This window comes from Schistocerca serialis, chromosome 1 (assembly GCF_023864345.2).
Source record: "Schistocerca serialis cubense isolate TAMUIC-IGC-003099 chromosome 1, iqSchSeri2.2, whole genome shotgun sequence".
In the NCBI taxonomy this organism is placed as follows: Eukaryota; Metazoa; Arthropoda; class Insecta; order Orthoptera; family Acrididae; genus Schistocerca; species Schistocerca serialis.
In genome coordinates, this window is record NC_064638.1 from 280116801 (window position 1) to 280131454 (window position 14654).

The 14654-nt window shown below is 46.7% G+C and overlaps 1 protein-coding gene across 5 annotated transcripts in view; it reads right to left on the bottom strand.

Annotated features, from left to right (window-relative positions):
- Window positions 1–14654, bottom strand: part of LOC126468213 (titin homolog) — a 224813-nt gene that overhangs the window by 50754 nt on the left and 159405 nt on the right. For all 5 annotated transcript variants that reach the window (XM_050096532.1, XM_050096531.1, XM_050096533.1 and 2 more), the window contains one exon: window positions 1120–1294. In XM_050096532.1, the coding sequence (XP_049952489.1) occupies window positions 1120–1294 (175 nt within the window). The remainder of the gene's footprint in view (window positions 1–1119; window positions 1295–14654) is intronic.

Sequence of the window (14654 nt, forward strand, 5' to 3'; positions counted from 1 at the left end):
CTAATCAGAAGGTATTGAATAGAATTGGGAAGAAGAGGAGTTTGTGGCGCAACTTTACCAGAAGAAGGGATCGGTTGGTAGGACACGTTCGTAGGCATCAAGGGATCACAAGTTTAGTGATGGAGGGCAGCGTGGAGGGTAAAAATCGTAGAGGGAGACCAAGAGATGAATACACTAAGCAGATTCAGAAGGATGTAGGCTGCAGTACGTACTGGGAGATGAAGAAGTTTGCACAGGATACAGTAGCATGGAGAGCTGCATCAAACCAGTCTCAGGACTGAAGACCACAACAACAACAACAACAACAACATGACGGTTAAGAAGTTGAAATGGAAATGACACAACAGGCCAGCCGCTGGTGGCCGAGCGGCTCTAGGCGCTTCAGTCCGGAACCGAGCGACTGCTACGGTCGCAGGTTCGAATCCTGCCTCGGGCATGGGTGTGTGTTATGTCATTAGGTTAGTTAGGTTTAAGTAGTTCTAAGTTCTAGGGGACTGATGACCACAGATGTTAAGTCCCATAGTGCTCAGAGCCATTTGAACCATTTTTTTGACACAACAGATTTAAATATAATCGAAACTCTTTGACGAAAAAAACATGTAGCAGACAAATTGACTGTAGGTAGACTAGTGAAGTGCTTTGCTATGTTGTAAGAGGTAAATGAACATGGACGAGACAACCTCATGGAATGTGAGCAGATGGTTCAAAATGGTTCAAATGGCTCTAAGCACTATGGGACTTAACATCTGAGGTCATCAGTCCCCTAGAACTTAGAACTACTTAAACCTAACTAACGTAAGGACATCACCACACATCCATGCCCGAGGCAGGATTCGAACCTGCGACCGTAGCAGCCGCGTGGTTCCAGACTGAAGCGATTAGAACCGCTCGGCCACAGTGGCAGAAATATTACAAAACACATAGGAGCAATGTGGATGATTACAGCTGAACATCGCAAAATCGTAGAAAAGGCTAGCAGAGGCTTTTACGTGGCACTGAATATCAAACGTCTGAACATCTTCAGACACTGTAAACCGATTTCGGAAAAGAGACGTGGCCAGTCGTGGTGTGGCGTTGATTTAGTGCCCAGCGTGTGAGGGTGCTGATGCGCGCGCTCACCCTCCAGACGGGCGTGGCTCCAGGCGGCAGGGCTTTGGTCCAGTCGTCGATGGCGTCCTCCAGCTCCCGGGCGTCCGTGGCGTTGCTGAGCTGCGACAGCAGCACGGGGCTCAGCGACAGGTGGGCGCCCGGCTTCTTACGCGAGCCGTCGTAGTCGTCCTCGGCTATCAGCACCCTGCAAACGGCCGCGCTTCAGTCTCGCTCCGCAGTCTGTGCAACCTACATTACAACGACGCTTTGTTTGTTTCGACATGCTAACACTACTCCCTCAGTCGCTTCAGCTCACTAATAAACGGTGGGTAAAATAAAACTGCAACGGAAAATATTTCATCACGTTTAGTCAGGCAACACATCATTTGACCAGGGTGCGTATGATGTACATTGGGTTACCTATCATAAGATGCACGAAGTATGCTCTAATACAGAAAAACGACAAACCACAAAAGAATTACTCGAATGAGACGAAAATCCATAGATACACTCCTGGAAATTGAAATAAGAACACCGTGAATTCATTGTCCCAGGAAGGGGAAACTTTATTGACACAGATACATCACATGATCACACTGACAGAACCACAGGCACATAGACACAGGCAACAGAGCATGCATAATGTCGGCACTAGTACAGTGTATATCCACCTTTCGCAGCAATGCAGGCTGCTATTCTCCCATGGAGACGATCGTAGAGATGCTGGATGTAGTCCTGTGGAACGGCTTGCCATGCCATTTCCACCTGGCGCCTCAGTTGGACCAGCGTTCGTGCTGGACGTGCAGACCGCGTGAGACGACGCTTCATCCAGTCCCAAACATGCTCAATGGGGGACAGATCCGGAGATCTTGCTGGCCAGGGTAGTTGACTTACACCTTCTAGAGCACGTTGGGTGGCACGGGATACATGCGGACGTGCATTGTCCTGTTGGAACAGCAAGTTCCCTTGCCGGTCTAGGAATGGTAGAACGATGGGTTCGATGACGGTTTGGATGTACCGTGCACTATTCAGTGTCCCCTCGACGATCACCAGTGGTGTACGGCCAATGTAGGAGATCGCTCCCCACACCATGATGCCGGGTGTTGGCCCTGTGTGCCTCGGTCGTATGCAGTCCTGATTGTGGCGCTCACCTGCACGGCGCCAAACACGCATACGACCATCATTGGCACCAAGGCAGAAGCGACTCTCATCGCTGAAGACGACACGTCTCCATTCGTCCCTCCATTCACGCCTGTCGCGACACCACTGGAGGCGGGCTGCACGATGTTGGGGCGTGAGCGGAAGACGGCCTAACGGTGTGCGGGACCGTAGCCCAGCTTCATGGAGACGGTTGCGAATGGTCCTCGCCGATACCCCAGGAGCAACAGTGTCCCTAATTTGCTGGGAAGTGGCGGTGCGGTCCCCTACGGCACTGCGTAGGATCCTACGGTCTTGGCGTGCATCCGTGCGTCGCTGCGGTCCGGTCCCAGGTCGACGGGCACGTGCACCTTCCGCCGACCACTGGCGACAACATCGATGTACTGTGGAGACCTCACGCCCCACGTGTTGAGCAATTCGGCGGTACGTCCACCCGGCCTCCCGCATGCCCACTATACGCCCTCGCTCAAAGTCCGTCAACTGCACATACGGTTCACGTCCACGCTGTCGCGGCATGCTACCAGAGTTAAAGACTGCGATGGAGCTCCGTATGCCACGGCAAACTGGCTGACACTGACGGCGGCGGTGCACAAATGCTGTGCAGCTAGCGCCATTCGACGGCCAACACCGCGGTTCCTGGTGTGTCCGCTGTGCCGTGCGTGTGATCATTGCTTGTACAGCCCTCTCGCAGTGTCCGGAGCAAGAATGGTGGGTCTGACACACCGGTGTCAATGTGTTCTTTTTTCCATTTCCAGGAGTGTATGATGTACATGTACAGACAAACAATGATTTAAGTTTCAGGAAAATTGAATGATTTCTTCAAGAGAAAGAGCTTCTCAAGCTGAGCAAGTCAATAATGCGTTGGCCCACCCCTGATCCTTATGCAAGTAGTTACTGGGCTTGGAAATCATTGACACAGTCGATGGATGTCTTTCTGGCGGATATTGTGACAAATCCTGTCCAACTGGCGCGTTAGGTCGTCAAAACTCCGATCTGTTAAGTGAACCCTGTTCACTATGTTTCTCCGTTGCGGAGACGGCCGGTGACCTTTCTGCCCAAGGTTAGGTTTGGTAAGCACGAAGACGAGCATTAGAAACTCTCGTCATATGCCAACGGGCAACATATTGCTGAAATGAAAGACCAGGATGGCTTGCCACGAGGCGCAACAAAACGGGGTTTACAGTAACGTCGACAGACTAGCACACCAACTGGACAGAATTTGGCACTATATCCCTCAAGAGATCCAAAACTCTGTCAATCAACGCCAAGTTGAATAACTGCTTGCGTAAGGGCCAATGATGGACCAACGTGTTAATGACTTTCTCAATTTGAATTGTCATGTAGAGTACTTGAGCCATGAAGAGGGTAGCAATACTAAAGTACTGCTCGTCAGTCTGGGGTCCGTTCTAGAAAGGGTTGATAGAGGAAACAGAGAATATCCAGAGGAAAGCAGTACGTGTCGTCACAGGTTTGGTTAATACCCGAGATACCCACCTGACTTCAATAGCAGACGCTACAAGAGGGCGCCCTGCGTCACGATGTCGTTTACTGTTAAAATTCCGAGACCATACATTTTTAGAAGAACAAATTAATATACACTTTCTAAGGCAAAAAAAGACACACCACGAAGTGATTATCCGAATGGAATGGAAATTGATAGATGTGATGTACACGTACGGGGTGTTCAAAAAGTCTCTCCGCAGTCCGTATGATTGTTATGCGCCCGTGCCGTATGCCGCAGTGAATATACCGAAATGAAACTCAGTGAAATACAAGTAATTAATTTCATTTGTACTTACAAATTTTCACATTAAATGTTCAAAGTGTCCCCCCCCCCCCTGTTGTTGAATACACAATTCAATTCGTCTAATCATGTTTCCAAACACAAGCTGTAACATTTCTTCTGTAACAGAAGCAGTGAAAGTCGATATTGTAGTTTTCAGTTCATCGATGGACTTTGGACAGCTTTTATAGACACTTGCTTTCGCTGCACCCCAGAAGAAAAAGTCAGGTGGTGTTAGGTCAGGCGATCGTGGAGGCCAAAGTCGCTGTGAAAATATGCGATCACCAAAAACATCAGCAAGCAGCGAAACGCGAGCTGTATGCGCGGTTGCACCATCTTATTGAAAATAACCGTTCAGTATTTCGCTTAACACAAGTTCTTCTATGGATGGGTACAGAATGTCACTGCAATATCGTTGTGCGTTTATTGTTTCGTTGAAAAATATGGGACCCAAAATCCCACGTCTAGAAATTGCAATCCAAACTCCTGTTTTCATAGAATGAAGTGGTTCCTCATGAATAGGCCGGCCGGTGTGGCCGTGCGGTTCTAGGCGCTTCAGTCTGGAACCGCGCGACCGCTACGGTCGCAGGTTCGAATCCTGCCTCGGGCATGGATGTGTGTGATGTCCTTAGGTTACTTAGGTTTAATTAGTTCTAAGTTCTAGGCGACTGGTGACCTCAGAAGTTAAGTCGCATAGTGCTCAAAGACATTTGAACCATTTTGAACCTCATGAATACACAATGGATTTACAGTATTGCACATACGAAAATTTTGCGAGTTCATGTACCCGGATAAATGAAACCACGCCTAATCAGTGAAAAAATTTTCGTTAAGAACATCCCTTCCATTTTGTTGAACGAAATTTTTGAACCATTGACAATAATGCAGTCTCTTGCCTAGGTCAGTATTTTTCAGTTCTTGCACGACAGTCACTTTGTATGGGAAAAGTTACAGCTGTGTGGTACGTTCCGACACTAACACTGATTTCCTGGGCAAATTTTCTTACTGACTTCTTCGGACTCATGGATATTTTATCGGAAATATCGAGTAGTTTATCCTCAGACAAAACGCTAGGACGACCACTTCTCGGTGCATCTGTCACTGAATCCGTACTTCGAAATTTGTTAATCAAATCTCGCACAGCATTGCGATGAGGGAGTGCTGTCTCCGGTAAAAACTGCATTAATGGTTTGGCGAATTGAAACTGTGTATTTACAGCCAGCTTTGTATACTTGTTCGACTAAAAACGCACGTTCTTCAATAGCTAGCATTTTAACAGTGACAAAAACGAAACAGACCAACAATGGAACTAAACTTAAACGTTCACGTCAACACTTAACGACAACCACACCAACGATACTACTGACGCTGGTTGAGATAAACGAAAAGTGGAATGTTGGGAGAGTCCACTTGAAGGGAAGTAACCCAGGCAGGCGAACAATCATACGGCACGCACGGCTAACAATCATACGGCACTGCGGAGAGACTTTTTGAACACCCTGTACAGACAAACAAATGATACAATTAAAAAAGAATTGGATCATTTGTTCTACAGAAAGAGCGTCACAATTCAGAAAGTCAATAACGTTTGTTCACCTCTCGCTCTTATGCAAGCAGTTATTCGGCTTGGCATAGACTGACATAGCTGTTGGACGTCTGCCTGGAGGATATCGTTCCAAATTCTGTCCAGTTGGCGCCATAGGCCTTCAAAACCCTGAGACTGTCGGATGGGCCAGCCCATAGTAATTCAAACGTTCTCTGTTGGGAAGAGATCCGACGACCATGTTGCGCAAGGCAGTGTTTGGCAAGTAGGAAGACAAGCAATAGAATCTTTCGCCATGCGTGAGCGGGAATCATCTTACTGAAATGCAAGCCCAGGATTGCTTGGCATGAAAGGACACGAAACGGGGTGTAGAATATCGTCGACGAATCGCTGAGCCGTAAGGGTGCTGCGGTTTACAACCAGACGAGTCCTGCTATGGTATGAAATTGCAGCCCCGAAAGTCACTCCTGGTCGTCAAACCGTACGACGGGCGACAGTCACGTTGCCATTACACTGCTGTCTGGGGCGTCTTTGGACACGTCTTCGCTGGTTGGGTTGGGTTGTTTGGGGGAAGAGACCAAACTGCGAGGTCATCGGTCACATCGGATTAGGGAAGGACGGGGAAGGAAGCCCGCTGTGCCATTTCAAAGGAACCGTCCCGGCATTTGCCTGGAGCGATTTAGGCAAATCACAGAAAGCCTTCTTCGCTGTTCATATGGACTCAATTCGAAGCGGGACTCATCACTGGATACAACTGAACTCCAGTTAATGAGAGTCCAGGCGGAAAATGGGTCTAGAGCCGCCGCGGACAGCCGTGGGATGTCTGACTGTCGCTCGCCACACAAACTGGAGTGATGATCTGGAGTGCCATTTCATTTCATAGCAGGATCCCTTTGGCTGTCAGCCGTTGAAAGCAATCGTAGGCTTACATTTCAGGGCGATAAAGCCCGCCCACACATGGTGGGAGTTTTTACTGCTTGTCTATGCCTCCAAGATCGCTGGACCTCTCCCCAACTGAGAACGTTTGCAGCAGTATGGGCAGGGCCTTCCAACCAGCACAGCATACTGACGATCTAGCACGCTAATTTAACAGAGTTTGGCACTATATCCCTCAAGGGGACATCCAACAACACTGCCAATCAGTCCCAACCCGAGTAGCTGCTTGCATAACGGTTAGGGGTAGAACAACGCATTATTGACTTGCTCAATTTGTGACGCTCATTCCCTTGAATTAATCATCCAATTTCTCTGATACTGTAATCATTTGTTTGTTTGTACATGTACATCACATCTAGCGATTTTCGTCTCATTTGGGTAAAGCTTCGTAGGACGTCCTTATTCTTTCCTTGTTTTTGTTGGTTTATTGTGTATTGTTTTCCCCTACGTATATTTCGCGAAATGGCCACACCGATAAAATCAGGGAGATCTGAGCTCACTGGAAGGCTTACCAACAATTATTCTTCGTGTGCAACATTCGCGAGTGGAATGTGAAAATGGGGAAGTTTCAATGGCATGCGAATTACCCTCCGCAACAAACCATAAGGTGACTTGTGGATAACAGATGATATATATATTTTTTAAATTTTTGTCTGTTCACATGTAATCATCTTTGTCTCCCGCTAAAACTGTTTTTCCATCTGCCACACCTCAAACTAGGCATATATTACTTTGCTTACCTACGTATGCCACCGCCTCCCCATTTTGTACCTTATCCGCCTGCTTAATTTATTTACCACGTGTTATCATAAGAAATTAGATTGTGTAGGGCTAGAATAGCAATAAAGCTACATTTCTACACATCGGTCTGTGCACAACAGTGCACGGTACCAATAAGTTAACAAAATGCCGCACCCGAAACCGCCATTTTTCAGACGCCCATACCTCGGGTTGTGTTGATTACAGAGATGAGAGGTCAAGTGTTTCGGACAGCACTTACCCTAGTGATCATTTATATACCCTCTAGAAGAACGGGGTACTGTAGCTGTCCAACAGTACAGTGGCAAAATTTAAACATTACATACATCCTCCAGCCCAGGAAAATTGAGAAAACCGGTTGGCTGTTTTGCATTAGATGTGGTCTAGAATGGGACTTAGAAGCCTATAAAAGCACCCTTTGTTCATAGGTGGTTCCTGAGAAAACCCTGAAAGACCATGAGCTCTGGGTACCTTGAGTTTTAATTATGGGGATTGCCGCCTCTATAATTTCTGTTCAAGACAAATCGTCGAAATTTTACCATATATCCTTAAGATAACGTTCTCTGGCAACCTTGAAACGTTTTGAACATCATTATCCGTTACCTAGATCCTAAGGTTCAAAATTACCGAACTTATGGACGCAAAATATGCAAGTAATATCCGGTCTGAGGTGTAAATGTAGTTTTAACTGACGTAGTGAACACAAGGCAGGGGTTATGGGGTCATCGCAAGAGTTCTGAGATCATCAAACTAATATTTTAGTCGCTATTTTTCTTTTACCAATAAAGCTTTACGATGCGCTATCTGTGTGTAATGGGCACTTCACGCCGATATAGGCTGTCTTGACCTAGGAATTATTCGATGGTGTCAGCTGGTGGCGTAAGCACCCCACGAAAACTGTCATACGAAATTCTTTGTAGGATTCTAAAAATGTTGCACATTTTTACTTAAAGTAGTGTAAAGTGAGTTTTCGCTGAAAGGAAAACGATTTTGTCTCAACCTTATATTATACGTCGTTTTTTGTTGTTTATGTGTGTTAGAATATGTTAATGTGTAAAATTATGTAAATAATAAATATTAAAGAAGGGGACCCGCTGAAAAATGCTCGTGTCGGAGAAAAATATTCGAATATGCTCCTATTTAAAACACTCTGATAGAAAAGTGAGGAATCTGTTGCCACAATGTTCATTCCGCCTTCCTCATCAAATATTTTCGTATGTGAACATACTCACGCGTTTTTGTATTGAAAGAGAGTAGCAGGGAGACAGTGGCGGTGGAAGAGAGACGAGATGGCGCCAGTGGAAGAGAAAGAGAGAGGAGACGGTGATGGTGGGAGGAATAAAGTGGAAATGAAAGAGGAAGAAAGATGGATGAAGACAATAGCAGTGGAAGCCAACGAGAGAGGAGATATTGATGGTCAGTGAGCGACAGTGGCAATAAAAGAGAAAGGGAGATGGTTGAAAACAGTAGTAGTGGGAGCAAAAGAGATAGAAGACAGAAGAAATGGGAAAGAGAGATGAGTGGAAACACGAAAACATTTGCCCACTTTTCCCCATGTCCTATAACCAGATGTAACAGTAGCCTGGCGTAAGGTTCAAAAACCCGAGAAAATCGTCCCCATGGAGATGCGTGAAGATGAGACAGTGCTATTTGAAGAGAAAGACAGGAAACTGTAAGCGAGAAAAAGAGACAGTGGCATTGGGAGATAAAAAGAATGGGCCGAGATAATGGCAGCTGGACAGCGAGATAGTCAATGTGACAGAGAGGCAGACCGTGGTAAGGGTGAGCAAAGGAAAGGGATGAGACAGTGGCAGTGGGAGAGACAGGCATGAGAGAATGCCAACGGGCGAAAAAGGAGATAGCAGGAGGCAGTCATTTATAGACAGTGGCAGTCAGAGGGAGATGCTGAGTATGAAGACTTCATTATAAAGAAAGGCTGGATAAAATGATTTAGAAGGGCTCGAAAATGTTCGTATGCCAATCAGGAAAGAGGAATTAGGATTGAGGCAGATGGTGCCCAACTTTTCTGACAGAGTGTTTTGAAGAGAAGGATATTTGCAGGTGGCACATATACACTCCACAAGCACATTACGGTGTTTGGTGGAAAATACCAGTGGTAACACTGTCATTTCACTCTTTTCCTGTTCCATTCACACACAACGCATCAGAAGGATTATGTGCAAGCCTCTATAAGAGCTCAAGTACCTGGCAGGCAGTAGTCAGTTGCGTGACAATGCTTTGAATGTATTCTCTCAGAATTTTAACAGTAAACCTGTCTTGTAATATCTGTTGCTGGAGTTTCATGCCCACCTCTGCAATCCTATCGCGCTTAGTAAAAACATATGACGCTCCTCTTTACATACACTCCATCTCTTCTACGAGTCCCGCCTGGTAATGGTCCTAGAGTCACGAGCAACACTCGACAATCATTCGAACTAGTGGTTTGTAAACTACTTCTTTCGTTAATGAATTACGTTTACTTAAGATTCTTTCAATGAATCTCAGCCTGGTATCTGGTTTTCTTTAAACTTCGCTGATAGGAAGAGAAGCGCAACATCAAAAATCAATTGATGTAGACTAATGAAATACATTTGTCTAGGTAACATGTGTAAGTGATTAACATTGCAAGATCACAGGCTAATGTAAGCGCGAGACAAGCCATTGCAGATGATAACCGGTGTGGCCGCCAGAATGCAAACGTGCATGCATTGTGTTGTACAGGTGCCGGATGTCAGTTTGTGGTATGGAGTTTCATGCCTGCTGTATTACACTACTAGCCATTCAAATTGCTACACCATGAAGATGACGTGCTACAGGCACGAAATTTAACCGACAGGGAGAAGATGCTGTGATATGCAAATGATTAGCTTTTCAGAGCATTCACACAAGGTTGGCGCCGGTGGCGACACCTACAACGTACTGACATGAGGAAAGTTTCCAACCGATTTCTCATACACAAACAGCAGTTGACCGGCGTTGCCTGGTGAAACGTTGTTGTGATGCCTCTTGTAAGGAGGAGAAATGCGTACCAACATGTTTCTTACTTTGATAAAGGTCGGATTGTAGCCTACCGCGATTGCGGTTTATCGTATCGCGACATTGCTGCTCGCGTTGGCCGAGGTCCAATGACTGTTAGCGGAATATGGAATCCGTGGGTTCAGGATGGTAATACGGAACGCCGTGATGTATTCCAAAAGCCTCGTATCACTAGCAGTAGAGATGACAGGCATCTTATCCGCATGGCTGTAACGTATCGTGCAGCCACGTCTCGATCCCTGAGTCAACACATGGAGACATTTGCATGACAACAACTGTGGTGTCACCGCCAGACACCACACTTGCTAGGTGGTAGCTTTAAATCGGCCGCGGTCCATTAGTACATGTCGGACCCGCGTGTCGCCACTGTGTGATCGCAGACCGAGCGCCACCACAAGGCAGGTCTCGAGATACGGACTAGCACTCGCCCCAGTTGTACGGACGACGTAGCTAGCGATGCACACTGACGAAGCCTCGCTCCTTTGCCGAGCAGATAGTTAGAATAGCCTTCAGCTAAGTCAATGGCTACGACATAGCAAGGCGCCATTAGTAACATTGCATGTATCTAAAGAGTCAAACTTGTATCACCACAATCTCCAGATGTACCACAAGGATGGATTAAAGTTAAGTATTCCAGCAGCTACGTACTTTTCTTTATAGCAGTCATTACGTATCCTGTTTCAGACCTCACGCACCCTGCTTTGGCTTAGCGCGTGCCTTTCGGCTTCCTCTCATTGTGTCTAGGCTGTCTTGTCTAGGCACAACAACAACCACCTGCACGAACAGTTCGACGACGTTTGCAGCAGCATGGACTATCAACTCGGAGACCATGGCTGCGGCTACCCTTGACGCTGCATCACAGGCAGGGGCGCCTGCGATGGTGTACTCAACGACCAACCTGGGTGCACGAATCGCAAAACGTCATTTTTTCGGATGAATCCAGGTTCTGTTTACAGCATCATGATGGTCCATCCGTGTTTGGCGACATCGCGGTGAACGCCCGTTGGAAGCGTGTTTTCGTCATCGCCATACTGGCGTATCACCCGGCGTGATGGTATGGGGTGCCACTGGTTACACGTCTCGGTCATCTCTTGTTCGCATTGACGGCACTTTGAACAGCGGACGTTCCATTTCAGATGTGTTACGTCCCGTCCCTCTACCCTTCATTCGATCCCTGCGAAACCCTACATTTCAGCAGGATAATGCACGACTGCATGTTGCATGTCCTGTAAGGACCTTTCTGGATACAGAAAATGTTCGACTGCTGCCCTGGCCAGCACATTCTCCAGATCTCTCACCAATTGAAAACGTCTGTTCAATGGTGGCCGAGCAACTGGCTTGTCACAATACACCAGTCACTACTCTTGATGAACTGTGGTATCGTGTTGAAGTTGCATGGGCAGCTGTAGCTGTACACGCCATCCAAGCTCTGTTTGACTCAATGCCCAGGCGTATCTAGGCCGTTATTGCGGCCAGAGGTGGTTGTACTGGGTGCTGATTTCTCAGGATCTATGCATCCAAATTGCGTGGAAAAGTAATCACTTGTCAGTTCTAGCATAATATATTTGTCCAGTGAATACCCGTTTATCATCTGCATTTCTTTTTGGTGTAGCAATTTTAATGGCCAGTAGTGTAGGTCAGTCGATACAGGGACGGTTAATGCTGTTTGTGGATGACGCTGGAGTTGTCCGATGATGTCCTTTATGTGCTCCATTGCACAACACTCGATCGAGCATGCCAAGGCATATGTTCAAATGGTTCAAATGGCTCTGAGCACTATGGGACTTAACATCTATGGTCATCAGTCCCCTAGAACTTAGAACTACTTAAACCTAACTAACCTAAGGACAGCACACAACACCCAGCCATCACGAGGCAGAGAAAATCCCTGACCCCGCCGGGAATCGAACGCGGGAACCCGGGCGTGGGAAGCGAGAACGCCATCTCACGACCACGAGATGCGGGCAAGGCATATGTCTACACTCTGTACACCATGTTGGGTTTCAACAGCAGTATGTGGGCGTGCGTTATCCTGTTGGAAAACACCTCCTGGAATGCAGTTCGTGAATGGCAGCATAACACATTGAATCATCAAACTGACGTACAAATTCCTAATCAGGGTGCTCGGGATAACCACGAGAGCGCTCCTGCTTTCATGTACTCCCCAGACTATAATTCCAGGTATTCGCCCAGTGTGTCTAGCACGCAGACAGGTTATTTTCAGGTCTTCAACTGGCGTCCTTCCAACCAACACATGGCCATCACTAGCACCGAGGCAGAACCAGCTTTGATTGGAAAACACAACACACCTCCACCATTTCCTCCAATGACTTTTCGCTTGACACCACTGAAATCACAAATGACGGCAGTTTTGGGTCTGTAGAATGCTGGATCGGAGCTGTCCCAGAAGTAACCGATTTGTAACAGTTCGTTGTGTCACTGTGGCGCCAACTGCTATCCAGATTCCTGCTGCAGATGCAGTACGATGAGCCAGAGCCTTACGCCGAACATGACGGTCTTCCCATTCGGTAGTGCCACTCGGCCGTCCGCCCCTGGCCTTCTTGCGACCGTACATTCTCGTGACCGTTGCTGCCAGAAATCATGTATACAAGGTGAAAAGTATTTAAACCGACAAACTCTGAGAGGTTGTAGGGGACATCAAAACAAATATTTTCCCTAATGTCATTTTTTCCTATGAGGAGTATTAAAACCGGTGGAGGCCGTATTACACTCTTCAGTTGTTAGAGGCCTTATTACGGTCTTCAGTTGTTAGAGGGTGTATTACGCTTTTCAATTGTAGGCAACTGCTGCCCACCAGTGTAGTAGTGCATTGTCTCTGTTTACTAATGTAGCGATACACCTGGAGTGAGTACACTGATATGGTTGGTGCGTACTACGTAGCGCACCACAACGGACGAGCTGCAAGCTGGTTTATCAACAACAATATCCTAATCGCCGTATCCCACATCATACGATGATTTTTCAGGAGATATGTGTATAATGCACTAATGATAGTGGTTCCTTTAGGCATGTAATGCTCCAAAATGACGCATTTTTCGCCCCAAAAGAGACGGTGATGGGGAAGTGAACCCAGGTTTCGTCCCCAGTAACGATTCTTGCAAGGAATCCATCACCTTCTCGTTCAAAGCGCCGAAGTTCTTCACAAGCACCAACACTTCGTTCTCTCATTTCAGGAGTCAGCTGCCGTGGCACCCATCTTGCAGACACTTTGTGAAACTGGAGCACATCATGCACAATGAGGTGTGCTGACCCATGACTAATCTGTAAACTGCAATGTCATTCAATGTCACTCGGCGGTTTTCCTTCACTATGGCTTCAACTGTTGCAATGTTCTGTGGAGTCACAACTCATTGTGCCTGACCTGGACGAGGAGCATCTTCCACTGAAGTCACACCATTTGCGAACTTCCTACTCCATTCGTAGACTTGATGCTGTGACAAATATGCCACACCGTACTGAACCTTCTTTCGTCGATGAATTTCTATAGGTTTCACACCTTCACTAAGCAAAAACCGAATAACAGAACGCTATTCTTCCCTGGTGCAAGCCGCAAGTGGGATGACCATCTTTATACTGATACTGCGACGGTATGTGTGCATCTGCACTATGCTGCAACCTACAGGCCATTCTGCACGCTGTTTGTAGCACGCTTACCAACTTACAGGATAACGGCGCGAAATTTCGATTTGTTATTACAAATTTAAGGTTTTCATTTGACTCACCTCGTATATTCAGTTACTCTTTGTCAGTAGTGTAAGCGGACAGTATCGAATCCTTCCCTGTTTATGCTTAATACTCGTATGTTACGTCTATTTGCCAACTATCAATCGTCCGCAGCTCGTGGTCGTGCGGTAGCGTTCTCGCTTCCCACGCCCGGGTTCCCGGGTTCGATTCCCGGCGGGGTCAGGGATTTTCCCTGCCTCGTGATGACTGGGTGTTGTGTGATGTCCTTAGGTTAGTTAGGTTTAAGTAGTTCTAAGATCTAGGGGACTGATGACCATAGATGTTAAGTCCCATAGTGCTCAGAGCCATTTGAACCAACTATCAATCACTTTACCAATCAAAGAGTCTCTCCAAGTCTTCCTGTAGTTTGCTGGTCATTTTCGTCTGCGAACAGTCTCATGTCAGATTAGCCGTACCAACCGGGATGATAGTAATTGAAAATTACGTTTCACAACAATTTTTTTCTAGTTTTAGTGACGGAATGATTACTGCAGTATGACAAACTGAGGGCGGTTATGAATTATAAAATTCCGAAACCACATTCCTATATCGAAATGCTTGGACATCAATAAGTAGATACTGGAGAGGGAACTAATATCACTGTGA